This window comes from Apaloderma vittatum, unplaced genomic scaffold (assembly GCF_000703405.1).
Source record: "Apaloderma vittatum isolate BGI_N311 unplaced genomic scaffold, ASM70340v1 scaffold44957, whole genome shotgun sequence".
NCBI lineage: Eukaryota > Metazoa > Chordata > Aves > Trogoniformes > Trogonidae > Apaloderma > Apaloderma vittatum.
In genome coordinates this window covers 56,054-69,562 of record NW_009727593.1, presented here as the reverse complement: position 1 = coordinate 69,562, position 13,509 = coordinate 56,054, and the positions used below count along the sequence as shown (strand labels likewise).

Here is a 13,509-nt window from a genome sequence, read left to right as displayed (position 1 = left end):
TATGGAAGCAGGCGGGGACTTCATATGTTAAACCGAAAGAACCCACGCCGAAACCGAAGAGCTCGGGAAAGGAGAAGCGCTGTTTGGCGCCGAGGCGGCATCCCGCACCCCGGAAAGCCGGGACGGCCGCTTCCTGCCCGGTAGCGCAGCTCGGGTGTGACCCCGCACCGCTCGCCTCCCGTCCCGCCAGTGCGCAGAGATGCCCGTGACTTCTCTTCCCGCCTGGTTTTATTTTGGGCGCTCCGACAGTGCGAGTTTTGTCGCCATACGGTAGACAGGTGATACTGTGGAGTGCAAATGGTAAATTACGCCTCATTCTCAAACTGCTGCATTAAGTAGAGCAGCTGTAGTCACTAGTACTTCAGCAAAAAATCTATATTGTCGGTCGGTTTTTTTAGTTCAGCAAAAAAATTATATTGTGGTTGAGTTTTTTTTGATATAACTGTTTCTCAAAATGCTCCCATCTCAACCTGTTCGAGCATTTGCTGTTAAAACTTCTTGAAGGTTGTGAATATCAGATAGAGGTGGTTTTGTGCTTCTTCATAGGTTAGAAAGCGTGTCCAGAATTCTCTTGCACCTGGCTTTATGCATCGTAGATTCTGTTGCCTACTCCTATTTGGAGTGTTGATGTAGAGAAATTGTATAAACAAAGGTAGGTGCAAAGAACCCGGAGCCAAGGCCCTTCTTCTGTTAGTGGAGAATAGGCTTTCTGGTTAATGTGCTCCTGTCATGCTTCAGTGGCTGGGTTAAGAGTGGTAATTTGATCTCCTGTGGAATCCAGTGGTGTAATTCTAGGTTTTACTAGCCTTTGAGCTCTGTCCGCTGCCAAGGAGATGCAATCTTGTCTTCTTCTGATTGCAAATGTTACTGTACCCTCGCGGGAAACTGGACTGGGGAGCTAATATGACTTTAAAATAAGTTTGTTTGTTTCTGTTCAATGGGTTAGATTTAAATAGTTCCCCAGTCTGCAAAGACTCAATTGAGTAGGGCATGGAAGGACTTCTGCTTTCAGGATGGTGTTGGATTAGGGAGCTTTAAAGTGTTTACACAAAGCAATCTTTTTATCACTGTACTTCCAAAAGATCCTAATAATTTGACCTTATTTATAATGTGTGTCAGACCAAAATTCTTGACTTCGCCATGTAATCTCTGTAAGACTGTAGTGCAGCTGGATTTACTGTTCTGTTTAAAAATACTACATCAGCCAAACAAGATGTTCTGTTACCGTGTATTCTTATCATTTTTGGCTCTGAAATTTAACTGTTTGTGGAACTTTTTTTTTTTTTAATCTGCCCAGGTCTTAATCACAAGCCTAAGAAAGTTTTTTGAAGAGTTGTAATTTTTGTCCTTGCTTGAGACTTGAATTGCTACAAAATTACATCTCGTTTTTGAAAAGTTTTCATATTTAGTAGCAGATGATATAATAATAATTTGAAAAAAAACAAGCTTACTTTCATACAAAATTTGGGTAATGTGATTGCTTTCCAAGTCTTCCAGATACAAAATATCATAGCTGGATTCATTCTTCGTTTTTGGACACAGCTGATAAGTTTTACTTTAGTAAAATGGAACTCAGAAGTTTAGAAGTAACACAGACATTCCTTCTCCAGAGCTGACTGTTTGGCTGCATGCACTAATTGCTGTAAAATTCATGATAACACTTTGTGTCTTTTGGAGGAAAAATAATCAAATTTATTTGTAATAGCATTTTTTGAACTTCTAATTAGTAATATTGTACTGATCCTGATCTTTGTAGGAGAGCATTGTCTTTATTCTTACCCAAGCTTTCTGCCCATTTGTTTCAGAAGGTCCTTGTTGGTGTTTATTTTAGATGTTTTACAGAAACTTCCTTTTCTCTTGTTGCTTACATGGGTATCCTGAAGCAAGATGGAGTGGAATATGAATGTTTTAACCAGATCTTTTTTCCTTATTTGGGGTTTTTTTGAGTAAGTGGTGACCAGGTATATGGATTGTGGGACTCTAGCCAGCAGTGCTGCTAAAGAAAACTTACTCATAATTGAACTGCATGTTTCTATTGTTGGTTTGAATTTAAGATCAAATATGGTTTATCAGCACAACTTTAATCTCAAGTGCTATTGATTGTTGTTAGAAACACTCAGATTCTCATTAGTTGTTCTAAGTAATACAAATTGAAGATCACTGTTACTTAGAATTTAATTTCTGTGCAACTGATTCCATGCAATTTTTTTTTCTACAAAGTTGTGGAAAAATGGCAAAGAGAATTGCAGAGAAGGAACTGACTGACAGAAACTGGGATCAGGAGGATGAAGCTGAGGAGGTAAGATACACATTAGATCCCCCTCCCATCCTTCCCCTACTAGTAGAGTAGTTGTTTATGTTTTTGGCTTGTGGGTGAAATTTACAGCAAAACAGGTTAAGAGTGTAGCAATTAAAGACAATTATATAAAGGGATTTTTAATTTTTTTTAATAAAGCTTCCAAAATATGCAGACATTATGGCAAAGCAGCTTTTAACTGTTAAAATGACATCAGGAACTCAGGGGAAAGGAACATTATGTTTCTAAAGGGAACTCTAGGCTTAAAATACATAATGCTCTTCAACTGTGTGATGGGCATTTATTGAGTTCAGAAGAAAAATGGGTTTGATTTCTTGAGATAAGTTTTCTTCATGTCTCATGTCTTTTTTTTTTTTTTTTAAAAAAGGTCAATAATAGTAATAGTTTAGTGTTAGGATTCGTATTATCTTGAAACAAAACATGGTAGCTTCTGTGCCACTAAGAGTATTAAAAGTTTAGGCCTATAACATGTGAGAAAGAAAACTGACAGTACTCTTCCAGAAATCTAAACTAAGAAAACTTAATTTCCTCATTACAGGGTAGTAAGTAGTGATTAGCTTGCCTTACAGCATACATCTCACTATACCTTCTCCAAACTGAATATTGGTTATAACAGTGCAATACTGATAGATTACCTTCAGTAAAGATATCTTATGGCTTTATTTAAAAAAAAACACTAAACCTTTAATTGTTTGTTGTAACAGAATTGAGATTGCACAAAGAGAAATACAGTGCAGAACAAGGAAGACAGAGTTTTCAAAGTATCAGCTAATGTCCAAGTAGCTGGCAAGCTAATGCCAGTACTGTATTTTCTGTGTAATTTTTTGTTGTGGGTTTTTTTTTTTTACTTCTTCCCTTATTTGTTAGGGAGCAGTGTTACAGCTGTGTTCAAAAACTGATCGCAGCCATCTCTTCAGACTGTGACGACTTGATGCATTCTGAGAATTTCACTAATTATTCCGTAACTTTTTCTTTAGGTGGGAACATTCTCAGTAGCTAGTGAAGAAGTCCTGAAGAACAGAGCTATTAAAAAAGCAAAGCGCCGAAATGTTGGATCAGAGGTAATGTAATCACTGAGCATTAGTGCTGTAGTTTGACTCAGTTGCAAAAGATTACATCTGTGCTCAGCTTTTTACTTATTTGGGCTTGTAATAATACTGTGTAAAGGTATTGTTTAGAAGGTGTATGCAGCTAGTTAGCTTATATATGCAAATTAATTTTTGTTTACTGTTCCACAGCAAGAAAAAGGCTAGAAGGAAAAATGAGTACTACTAGTATTGACTGGGTAAAGAGAGATGTGTATTTGGAAGTATAATAAATGCAGTGTGTTTCAGACACGGTATCACCTACAGATGGGTGAAATGGCACAGAAACTGCTCCAGTTTCATTCTTTGCAGAGATGTAAGTCTGGAAATTCAAAGTTACTAGTTATCCATACTAGAGAGCTGGGGGATGTCTCAGAGGCTAAATAAGTAATAAAAGCCAAAATACTAAGCAGTTCTGAGAATGAAAACCCGGTCTTTTGTTAAGTATGCCGCTACGTTTTTTTTGTCCTTTTTAAAAGTTTTTTCCCCTATGAAGAGCTTGAGTGCCACCTACTCTTTGCAATAACAAATTTAAAATTGAATCATAGAATCACAGAATCTTAGGGGTTGGAAGAGACCTCTAGAGATCCAACAATCTATAGAGTCAACCCCCCTGCCAGAGCAGGATCCCCTAGGGCAGCCACACAGGAACGCGTCCAGGCGGGTTTTGGAAGTCTCCAGAGAAGGAGACTCCACAAGGTCTCTGGGCAGCCTGTGCCAGGGGTCACCCTCACAGTAAAGAAGCTTCTCCTCATGTTGAGGTGGAACTTCTTATGTTCTAACTTAAAACTCATTATTTCTTGTACTATTGCCATGCACCACTGAAAAGAGATTGTCTCCTTCCTCTTGTCACTCACCCCTCAGATAGTTATATACATTCATAAGATCCCATCTCAGCCATTTCCTTTCAAGGCTAAACAGCCCCAGTTCTCTCAGTCTCTCTTCAGAGGAAAGATGTTCAGGTCCCTTGATCATCCTTTGTTACAGGTTTAGTCCCTGTGAAAGCATTAACCCAGTCCAACCAAACTGTCCTTTCATAAATCTGTGACAGATGCTTTGTGGTATATATCTTTCTATAAAGCATTCTTTCAACGGGGCATGCAACATGTTAGAAATAAGGGGATGGAAACTTTACCTGTCGCTCAAATTGCTTTTTGATTGCACGGGACAAGGCACAAGTAGGGGCTAGATAGTTTTTTCCTGTGCTTTTGATTTTTCTTTCTGCTGTCTAAGCAATGTAAATGCTGTCTTATCCTACTTTTGCCTGTAGTTTTAGCCACAAATGTGGCAGAGGATGCAGTTGATTAGAGGATTGTACTAGAAAGGGGTGATGCAAGAAATAACCACAGCTTGAACAGGAGGGATTCAAGAGTAAATCAAATGGGGAAAACCAGAACTGGCTGAGAAAGGGGACCAGATGATTGTGGAAGGAATAGTCAGAAGGCTGGATGCTGGCTGTTAAGAGATGAAAGTGGAGAAGAGTTGAGGGTAGGCTGGGCAAAGTCTAAAAAGCAGAGGAAACAGCAGGACAGCTGAGATTGCATAAGAAACCACTGAAGTATTTGCAGAAAGGTAAACTTGAAATTTACTGACGTTTCTAAACAGCGCAAGCAGAATGCTGCAAAGAAAAAGGCTGCCGTTCAACCTCATGTCCAGAGGGAGGGATAGGTAGGACTGATCAAGGAGACAGAATAAAAATAGCTACCTACAAATGATAAGCGGTAAAGCACAAAGGGAAGCAAGAAGAGCCCATACCCACACGGCCAGATACTGGAATTAAACCCAAAATTGGTAACTTCTGCAATTCTTCAGTGGTACAAGCAGAAGAAACTCAGAAGCAATTCTCCTGTTCCTCTGATGGCTTTCCAGAGACATTGAAAGTTCACCTGCAGTAATAAGTGCTCATTACTTCAAAAGAGAAATGCAGTACATAGAAGTGGCAGTGCCTATTTGCGTGTTAATCACGCTGTATTTAAAAAAAGACCAAACCATGTAGGAAACTATACCATAAAATAATATGGTTGCAAAGACAGTGTTCAGAAATAGGTAATAAGAAGGTTGCAGAAAGCATATGTACTGTGTCATCAAGTACGGTCTATCTTCGCTTCTCCCATCAGTCACATTGGAATATTTTGGGTAAATCACTTAAATGTTATATAGGTGACTACAAAATATGTTGTTTTGATGAGTGGCTTCAAGTATTGCACTCTAATTGCAGCTGTAAATGCTAAAAGTTGCTGAAAATTAGCCTGCAATTATATATTGCGGTGTAATTAAAGAAAACAAGATGCTATGGATGTCTAAATAGGTTGTCAAACACATCCGCTGCTCTGAACAACTCATGTATCCACTTCCTAGATCTAGTTTATTTTCATACCAGACATCTGAGTCCTTTAAAAATAGTAGCAATATGTGTCATAAGGAAGCTATAAATTTTATTTACATAGCTGACTTGGAGTAATGCACTGATCCAGGGTAAAATAAATGGACTATCCAGTGAGGATAGGATTTTTGCAGAGGAGATGTATGTAACTGGTTGTCTCTTTTTTTTTTTTTTCCTTCTCTCTCCCCAGTCTGAAAGTGGAGGAGCTTTTAAAGGGTTTAAAGGCTTTATATTGCCTTCTGGAAAAGGAGGAGGTGGCTTCAGTGGATTTGGTAATGGTGCAGGAATAAAGCCTTTAGAAGGGCTGTCTAATGGAAGCAGTAGTGTCTCTAGCACTCCTTCTTTCAGCAGTTTAAAGACCACATCTGAAACACAATCAGCATTTGGTGAGTTTTAAATAAGCCTACATATTTATCAACAAACTCAGCCATAAAATCTGTGGGTTTCTTTCAGTAGTGAAAAAACAAATTTAAACAACCATGTAGTTCTATTTTAAGGTTTTGAGACTTTATTCCTCTTGATAAGATTATATAAAAAGATTTTAAACTGCTGTAGGGACAAGTTACAAAATGCATGGAGTTTTTAAAAGGTGGAAACTAAATTGTTGATCTAGTAATGGAGGTAAAAGCTTTATAGGCAAAACTGGGAACAGAGACATTGGCATAAGACACTCTCCAAATAGTGTAAAAGTCGATAACACGTTCCAGTTAAATAATTGTCCCAATTCTCTGAATTTAATTAAAAAAAAAGAAGTGATAGAAAATGTCGGTTTAGTAGAACTGCATTTTTTGTGTGATTTTAATGTTTTTTAAGGTCTTGTTTCTCTTTTTTTGCAGTTCTTGGTAAATATATGCTGTATAGCTGAAGTCTTAAATCTTTTTGTTCCCTGTATATCGTGTATCACAAACAGTCTTACTGTAATTTTACCTATTACATTTAGCCCTACATTTTAAGACACTTGAAATATTTTGGCAAGTCTGACTTGTCTCATGCTTTGGTAGTCCCTGAAGAATTACTTGTTCCATCCCTTTGTATTGGAGATGCAGAAATGTGCCACAATGTTTTACAGTCAGCGTGCCAGAGAATAAAAGTGGTGGAGTTTGAAGTTCAGAGTAATTTAGATTTCAGTGAGTCTAACTAAATTAGGGGAAACTTAAATATTTAATGAAGATTTTCTTAAGTTGCTTATTGCAATTTTTATGCAGGAACCACTCAAAAATGGGCAAAATCATGGGCTAGTGTATTCAGAGGTGGGTTTTTTAAAGCACAGTTATTAAGAGATAACAGAATATTTTGGTTTAATAACTGTTACAGCTTGGAAAAGCTTGAATTAAGGTTTTGGTGAAATACAAACTTTTTTTATATTACTCTGGGCAAGATTTCTTAGAATTTTTTTTTTATGTAACTGTGTCCTCTATACTTTTCTATCACTGAGGTAACTTCCCTAAACACAGTGAGCTTAGGTCTGTATCACCGCAATATCTTTTTACTTGTACCACAGTATCTGGTACACAGTGCTGTGATCCAAGAGCAGGTACATTACTGAGCAAGAACGAGAGACACGATCAAGAAGTATTGAGAACTTACGAGAATTCTTCTTTCTGGGAAGAAAAATGTTCTAAAACATGTTTCCTTCTCATAGGATCCACAATGTCAAATGGTCCTACTACTGCAGCGTTCACTGAGAAGAAGGCTGCGAGCCCAAAAGCTAACGGTGGCAGTCAGCCGTCCTCATCTGGCTACGCTCAGAGTAAAGTTTGTAGCTCTAGCGTCTACCACAAGCAGTTAGCAGCTTTAAACTGTTCTGTGCGTGACTGGATAGTAAAGCATGTAAACACAAACCCACTGTGTGACCTGACACCGATCTTCAGAGACTATGAGAAGTATTTAGCAAATATTGAACAGCAACACGGAAGCAGTAGCGATAGCGGCTCTGAGAACGAAAGCAACAAGACACCTGGCGCTCAGTCGCTTTCTGCGTTTGGGAATTCGAAGCTACAGCAAGGATCAACGTTTTTGTGTAACAACAAAACAGAGGATGCCTCGGACAGAAAACCTGAAGCTGCATCAGAAAAAAAAGACCCTTCATTAGGAGCCACATCGACTGTCTCATTTAATTTTTGCAAGACCGTCGACAGTTCTGTTTTGGGTTCCCTTGGTTCAGGAACACTTAGTAGTTTCTCCTTTTCTCCTGGGAATTCAGGTTTGTTTGGAAAAGACACAAACCAGGCCAAGTCTATCACTGCAGTATCCACCAGTGTGTTGGAAGCTCAGACAGAAAGTGGCAATAGCGATGATAAAGGTAAATTCTGCTTAAGGTTATGATCTTAACTGTAGTTTGCAGAGGTACGTGACTTAAGAATACTGCAAAGATTAAATAGTACTACGTTGTACTAGATCGTAAGTGTTCTTGAATTTAATACAGTCCAGTTTTGCACTTTCATGGGTAACTAATCTGGAAATATCTGTGCCTTGCATACTGTGTTAAGTAACACTAAAAGTACATGGTTATCAGGACCTATGTATTTGTCACATTTGTAGTTTCTGTGATAAAAGTAATTCTTTAGCTGAATACAAGACTTGAAATGATGAAACTTAAAGCAAAATATTCATCTTTGAGCCTGCAGGACATTACCATCCTGCTGCTTTTCCCAGTAGGTTAATCAAGAGATCCCCTCAATAAAATGCGTAAGATGGAGAACGATTTCCTACACCTTACTTAATAGACTGTAAGGCCAGCCAAGTTACGTACTACCTGACAGTCTTACTCTGCTATTTGGCTAAGCTGATAGAAATCCTATCCTGCCACTGTGTCTTGCCTGTCATTCCTGCAGCTAATTCCCCTCCCCAAATTAAACCTGGCTAGTTTAAGTATTTATTACGCCTTACTTGGAACCACTTGTGGAGACTATTCCTTGAAGCGTTGTAACTCTTTTTCCCCCTGACAGAAGGTTTTGACTTAAGTTTGACTTGTTAAGATTTGTATTTTTTTGATTTTAGTTGTTTGGTGGTGTTTGGGTATTTTCATTTCGTTTAAACTAAAGATGAGCATGAAGTTGCTTGAGGAGTGTAGCTGAATGAAAAAAAGTTAAGACTTTTTTTGTAGTTGAAGCTGTTTCAGAGCCTGCATTGACTTTAAGGTATTTTGGAAATCATTGATTGACAGGCCACACTTATATGTGTCAAATATAGCATGCATAAACGAGTTCTAATACAATGCCAAAAATTATCTTCCAGATTATATGCTCACAATATTAACCTATTCAAACTCTTCATTTAAAGGAGGAGAAGAGGAAGAAGAAGAGCCACCAAAAGTCATTGTTAATGAAATAAAAGAGGCAGATGCTTTCTACTCAAAGAAGTAAGTGACTTTAACTTGGAATAGTGAATAGAATTATAACTTGGAGAATAAAACTCATACCTATGTATCACTATTCTTCACCACTGCAACATACAATTAATGATGTGTATGTTCTTGACTTCCTAGTTAATAAAGCCATATAGAATATGAAGTTCATTCTGCTTGTAAAAAAAAGTTGATTAAAGACAAAAATGTCTTAAGATCTTAATAAAATTCTTTTGCATCTTGGACATATCAGTAATACCTAGTTTATGTTCTTGTGATGGGTTTTGAAGATGTTTCTGCCTTTATTGGGTTTTGTATATTGAAACTGTAGGGCTTGTACCACACAAATAACAGACTGTACTTCTGAAAAATCAGTCAGGTGCTCAGCTATTTGCATAGCCTAAAATAAGACTCTTGAATTGGAAAATGCTTATTGTTTTATGAAGGAGTGAACAAGTTGTACTTTTAAGTTCAAAAGGAGGCTAGCTCTACTAGAAGCAGTTTTTCAAAGCCTCTTCAATAGTCCAAGTAATTGCATATCTGCTTAACACTTAGCACAGAATTTGTTCTTCTACAAAAAGTAATTTGCTTTATCTGAGAGAAGGTATCTGCTATTTTATGAAGAATGGCATTAAGTTTATTAGAGCTTCACTTATAAAATCTAAAAAAAAATCTTTTATAGAAGTCCTGTTATAACTGCAGATAGATACAGCAAGTTCTTATGTTTTTTTAATTAGTGTTTTTAAACTGTAGCTTGCAGTTATTACTCCTTGTAGACCCTGAGTACAGGTTGATGTGTATTTTATTTTTCCCCAACATAACTTTGTCATTTCAAAAACCGAAAGAACTACCTTTCTCTTTTTGAACTGGAAATAATAGCTGTTAGCCCATGAAACAAGGTCAAGAAAAATATTTATGCTACTCACAGCATGTTAACGCTTCATTATTGTTAATTATTGGCTTACTGTGAGTCATCTATACACGTGTGGGTGTTTGAGAGGTATCTTTGTGCAGATTTGTAGACATTAAATACAAACACAGTGGTATGTGTGGTTTGGTTTTTTTTCACAGGTGCAAGCTGTTCTATAAAAAGGATAATGAATTTAAAGAAAAAGGTGTAGGAACATTACACCTAAAGCCAGCAGGAAATGAAAAAACTCAACTCCTAGTCCGAGCAGATACCAATTTAGGTAAGAAAATTTCTTCTAGTAGTAAGCCTTGATGCTGAAGCAATTCCCTGCTAAGCATTAGATTTGTGGTTTGGTTTTTTTTTTGTTGTTACACAGCATAACAGACACAATCAGTGAAAACCTTTCTACTTCTAGAAAAAACCCAATTTCAAGTGTTGAAGAAGCAGTAAGATGCCCCTAATGTGTACTACCAAATAGTGCACATGAAGCAGTGCAAAGAAGTAAGAGGTTATGGTGTGTGTTTGGGTATTCCTACCAGCCCTTTTTTAATAGCTTTGCTCCACTGCTGATTTGTTGAGTAGCTTTGGATCCACAGCTGCAGTATACATGTATAAGGTGTGAGGCATGAATGAAGAGGAACAAATTTGGTGCTAAGACTCGGGCCAGCTCTTACCTGTCTGCAGTTCACTCTGGCTCTGTCACTGGTTGGCCACATGGGCAAACATCCAGTGTACTTGGGGTTAAAAGGGAGCACTCTATAGATCCAGCCATGGAGGACTCTGCTAGGTGTGTTGCTCTTAAAATATTTGCTGAAGGCCAGCTGTTGAACTGTGGTTTAGCTAGCTGCGGTCGGATCACAAATGGTGGGTTGCCTCTACAGAATTAGAGCAACCTGTAGTGTGATAGTTCCTCAGAATATCTTTTGAGACAAATGTTAACACATACAGCTCATTAAAGATAAACCCCACAACTGTTTCTTTGCTTTTAGAAGTTAAGGCAACTTAACGTATTTTTTTAAGGTGTAAATTTCTGGCTGAAGAGTGTTTGTGCACTCAAACTGTGCAAATCAATGTTTTGATATTCATTGTTGAGAAACTTTGCTACTTTTCAGTACCTAACTTGCACAGACTTGCATGTGGCGTTCACGTGCACATAACAACCCCTATAAAATAGAATCAGTACTGTGCTTACAGAAGGCCTGAGGACTAAAGCCATGCTGTACTGCAGGCCGTAGGTAAATCTCACCTCCTTTGCAGTTTATAACATACTGCAGCAAGTCTCTGTGAAGCGTCTGCAGGCCCATCGGGGCAGTTTTCAGACACTTGGTGAGACTGGGCTCTGACTCCGGTATTAGTCGCTTCTAAGTCATTAACTTCTTTCAGTGGAGACAAGGCTCAGCAGACAAAGGGCGGTTCTTAGCGATAAAACTGAAGGCAGATCTATGGCAGAGTTGGCAGCGCTTTCAGTGTTTCTTTGGGGATCTGAATGTGTTGAACAGAGCGGATGGAAACTTGGTTTCTCTCTGAGTTACCTACTTTTTAACACAAGTCTTGATTTTCACTCAGCTGATGCTAATTTTCATGATGTTGATTTACACTCCCTTCATCTGAGGTGATGTATTGGGAAATCTTTCCTTTTTCTTCAGCTCATACACTAAGACTTGGTGTTTCCAGGCACTGGTTTCTAGAAGCTGCTGCAGTCATAGTGATGCACGCTTTCCTTTTTGCTATCTTCACACAGTGCTATAATCCTTTCCTAAAATCTCACTGTGTTGAAAAACTGAACTGGAAAGGAAGGCGAAGACTGACTTTTCCCTAAATACTACTACCGTGTTCTGAACTATTTACCAGGTTTACAAAATGTGTGCATCTTCCGTGGAAGCAGATTGGAGTTTGTTTGCAACTGTTTTAATAGACCACTAATACTGGAGGCTCTCAAACTTGCTCCATGATTTAACAAGTTTATGTAGAGCTGCTGTTAGTAACCCGGTGGTAGACCACAGCAGGCGTGTTGTATGATTTGAGGATACAAAGTACTTATTCAGCCACGGTTTGACCAATTTTAGATTAACATGTCTGTTACGTGTGTTAAAGCTAACTTTTTGCTTCTACTTGTGAACTGTGCTTGATGGTCAGAGTGAGTAACTTGCATAAGCATAAACTTAAGCACCATGACTCAGTTCCTCAGCTGCTGCTTCTCCCCTGTCCCCTTCCCTTTTTCCTGCCTCTCCTTGCTCTCACTTGATGCTCTTCAGACTCCTCCCTTTAAAAAAGGAGGGCAGCACTTTCAGAGATTTCCTCATTCCTAGTGAGGAAAGGAATCTGTAAGAAGAGTGGCCATGAGCACATGCTTAGGGAAGTATAAGATGAGTATACATTACATTTGTTAATTGCCTTCCTTTCAAAACACAAACTTAAATCCTTGTTTAAGTATACTAACATCTATATTGCAGTAAAAGCTGAAAAGTTGCTAATTTTAATTTTCTTTCCTCCTCATATGCAGGAAACATACTGTTGAATGTTCTAATTCCACCTAAGATGCCATGTACAAGAACCGGAAAAAACAATGTCCTTATAGTTTGTGTTCCTAATCCACCGATTGATGAGAAGAATCCAGCTGTTCCTGTCACTATGTTAATAAGGGTGAAAACAAGTGAGGATGCAGATGAGTTGCACAAAATCTTACTGGAGAAAAAGGAGGCTTAAATAAGTTGCAGTCAGTGATTTGAGGAATTGCTGCCAAACTGCTGCTGCTCTTTTTTCTTTTTTTTCCTTCTATACCTTCACTTGAACACTTAACTCTTTACTCTGATATTAAGAACTGTTGTAGGAATGCTGGAAAAATTCTGTGAGGAAAAGCTAAACTAGCTAATAAAAGCTTTAACAGAACACAAGTGTTGGATTGTGCTCCCTCATTTTTCAATATCTAAATGCAGGACTTCTTCAAGATAAAGCACATTGGCTTAAATTAGAGCATATGTTTTCAACACCGCTCAATTTGACCAAATGGACTGAAATCAGAGTACAAAAATACGGTACCAGAGCTTCCTCACAGACTGCAGTGCAATGCAACAACCCCCTGTTTTGAGAATGGAGAATGTTGAAGTTTAACTGTTGAAACTTTCTAGAATCCAGATTTTTAAGTAGTCTGTCATATTCTGGTGAGACTAATTTTTTGACCTTGGTGACAATAATGTACCCCAACAACAGCGATACTACATATTGTACTGTGTTCTAATTTTTATGGACTTGTGTGCTTTTGGGACTTGGAGCCTGCATCTCTCTATTTAAAAGAAAGTTTGCTTGCATAGTCTTGTTGACAGTAGTGTTTCTTAGAGAAGAACTATCAATTCTGTTCTTACTGTAGCAACAAGCTAATGATGTGCAATAGTACAAGCAGATAACTGGAAGACTGTTTATCTTGGACCACAACCACAGCTGGCACATGCCAACTTCTGACAAGTCAGA

General features: G+C 38.2%; 1 protein-coding gene across 1 annotated transcript; it reads left to right on the top strand.

Annotated features, from left to right (window-relative positions):
- The first annotated feature begins 2,227 nt into the window (after positions 1-2,227).
- Positions 2,228-12,961, top strand: NUP50 (nucleoporin 50kDa). Its single transcript, XM_009873711.1, has 7 exons — positions 2,228-2,299; positions 3,295-3,378; positions 5,976-6,171; positions 7,428-8,087; positions 9,068-9,146; positions 10,203-10,321; positions 12,545-12,961. The coding sequence occupies exons 1-7, from the start codon at positions 2,231-2,233 to the stop codon at positions 12,745-12,747; spliced, it is 1,410 nt and encodes a 469-aa protein (XP_009872013.1). The 5' UTR covers positions 2,228-2,230; the 3' UTR covers positions 12,748-12,961.
- The last annotated feature ends 548 nt before the right edge of the window (positions 12,962-13,509 follow it).

Bases quoted from the DNA above. Each gene is read 5' to 3' on its own strand.
- NUP50 (XM_009873711.1), top strand. From the start codon at position 2,231: ATGGCAAAGAGAATTGCAGAGAAGGAACTGACTGACAGAAACTGGGAT. The intron at 8,088-9,067 runs GTAAATTCTGCT...CTTCATTTAAAG, and splicing joins TGGCAATAGCGATGATAAAG to GAGGAGAAGAGGAAGAAGAA. The intron at 10,322-12,544 runs GTAAGAAAATTT...CCTCATATGCAG, and splicing joins CCGAGCAGATACCAATTTAG to GAAACATACTGTTGAATGTT.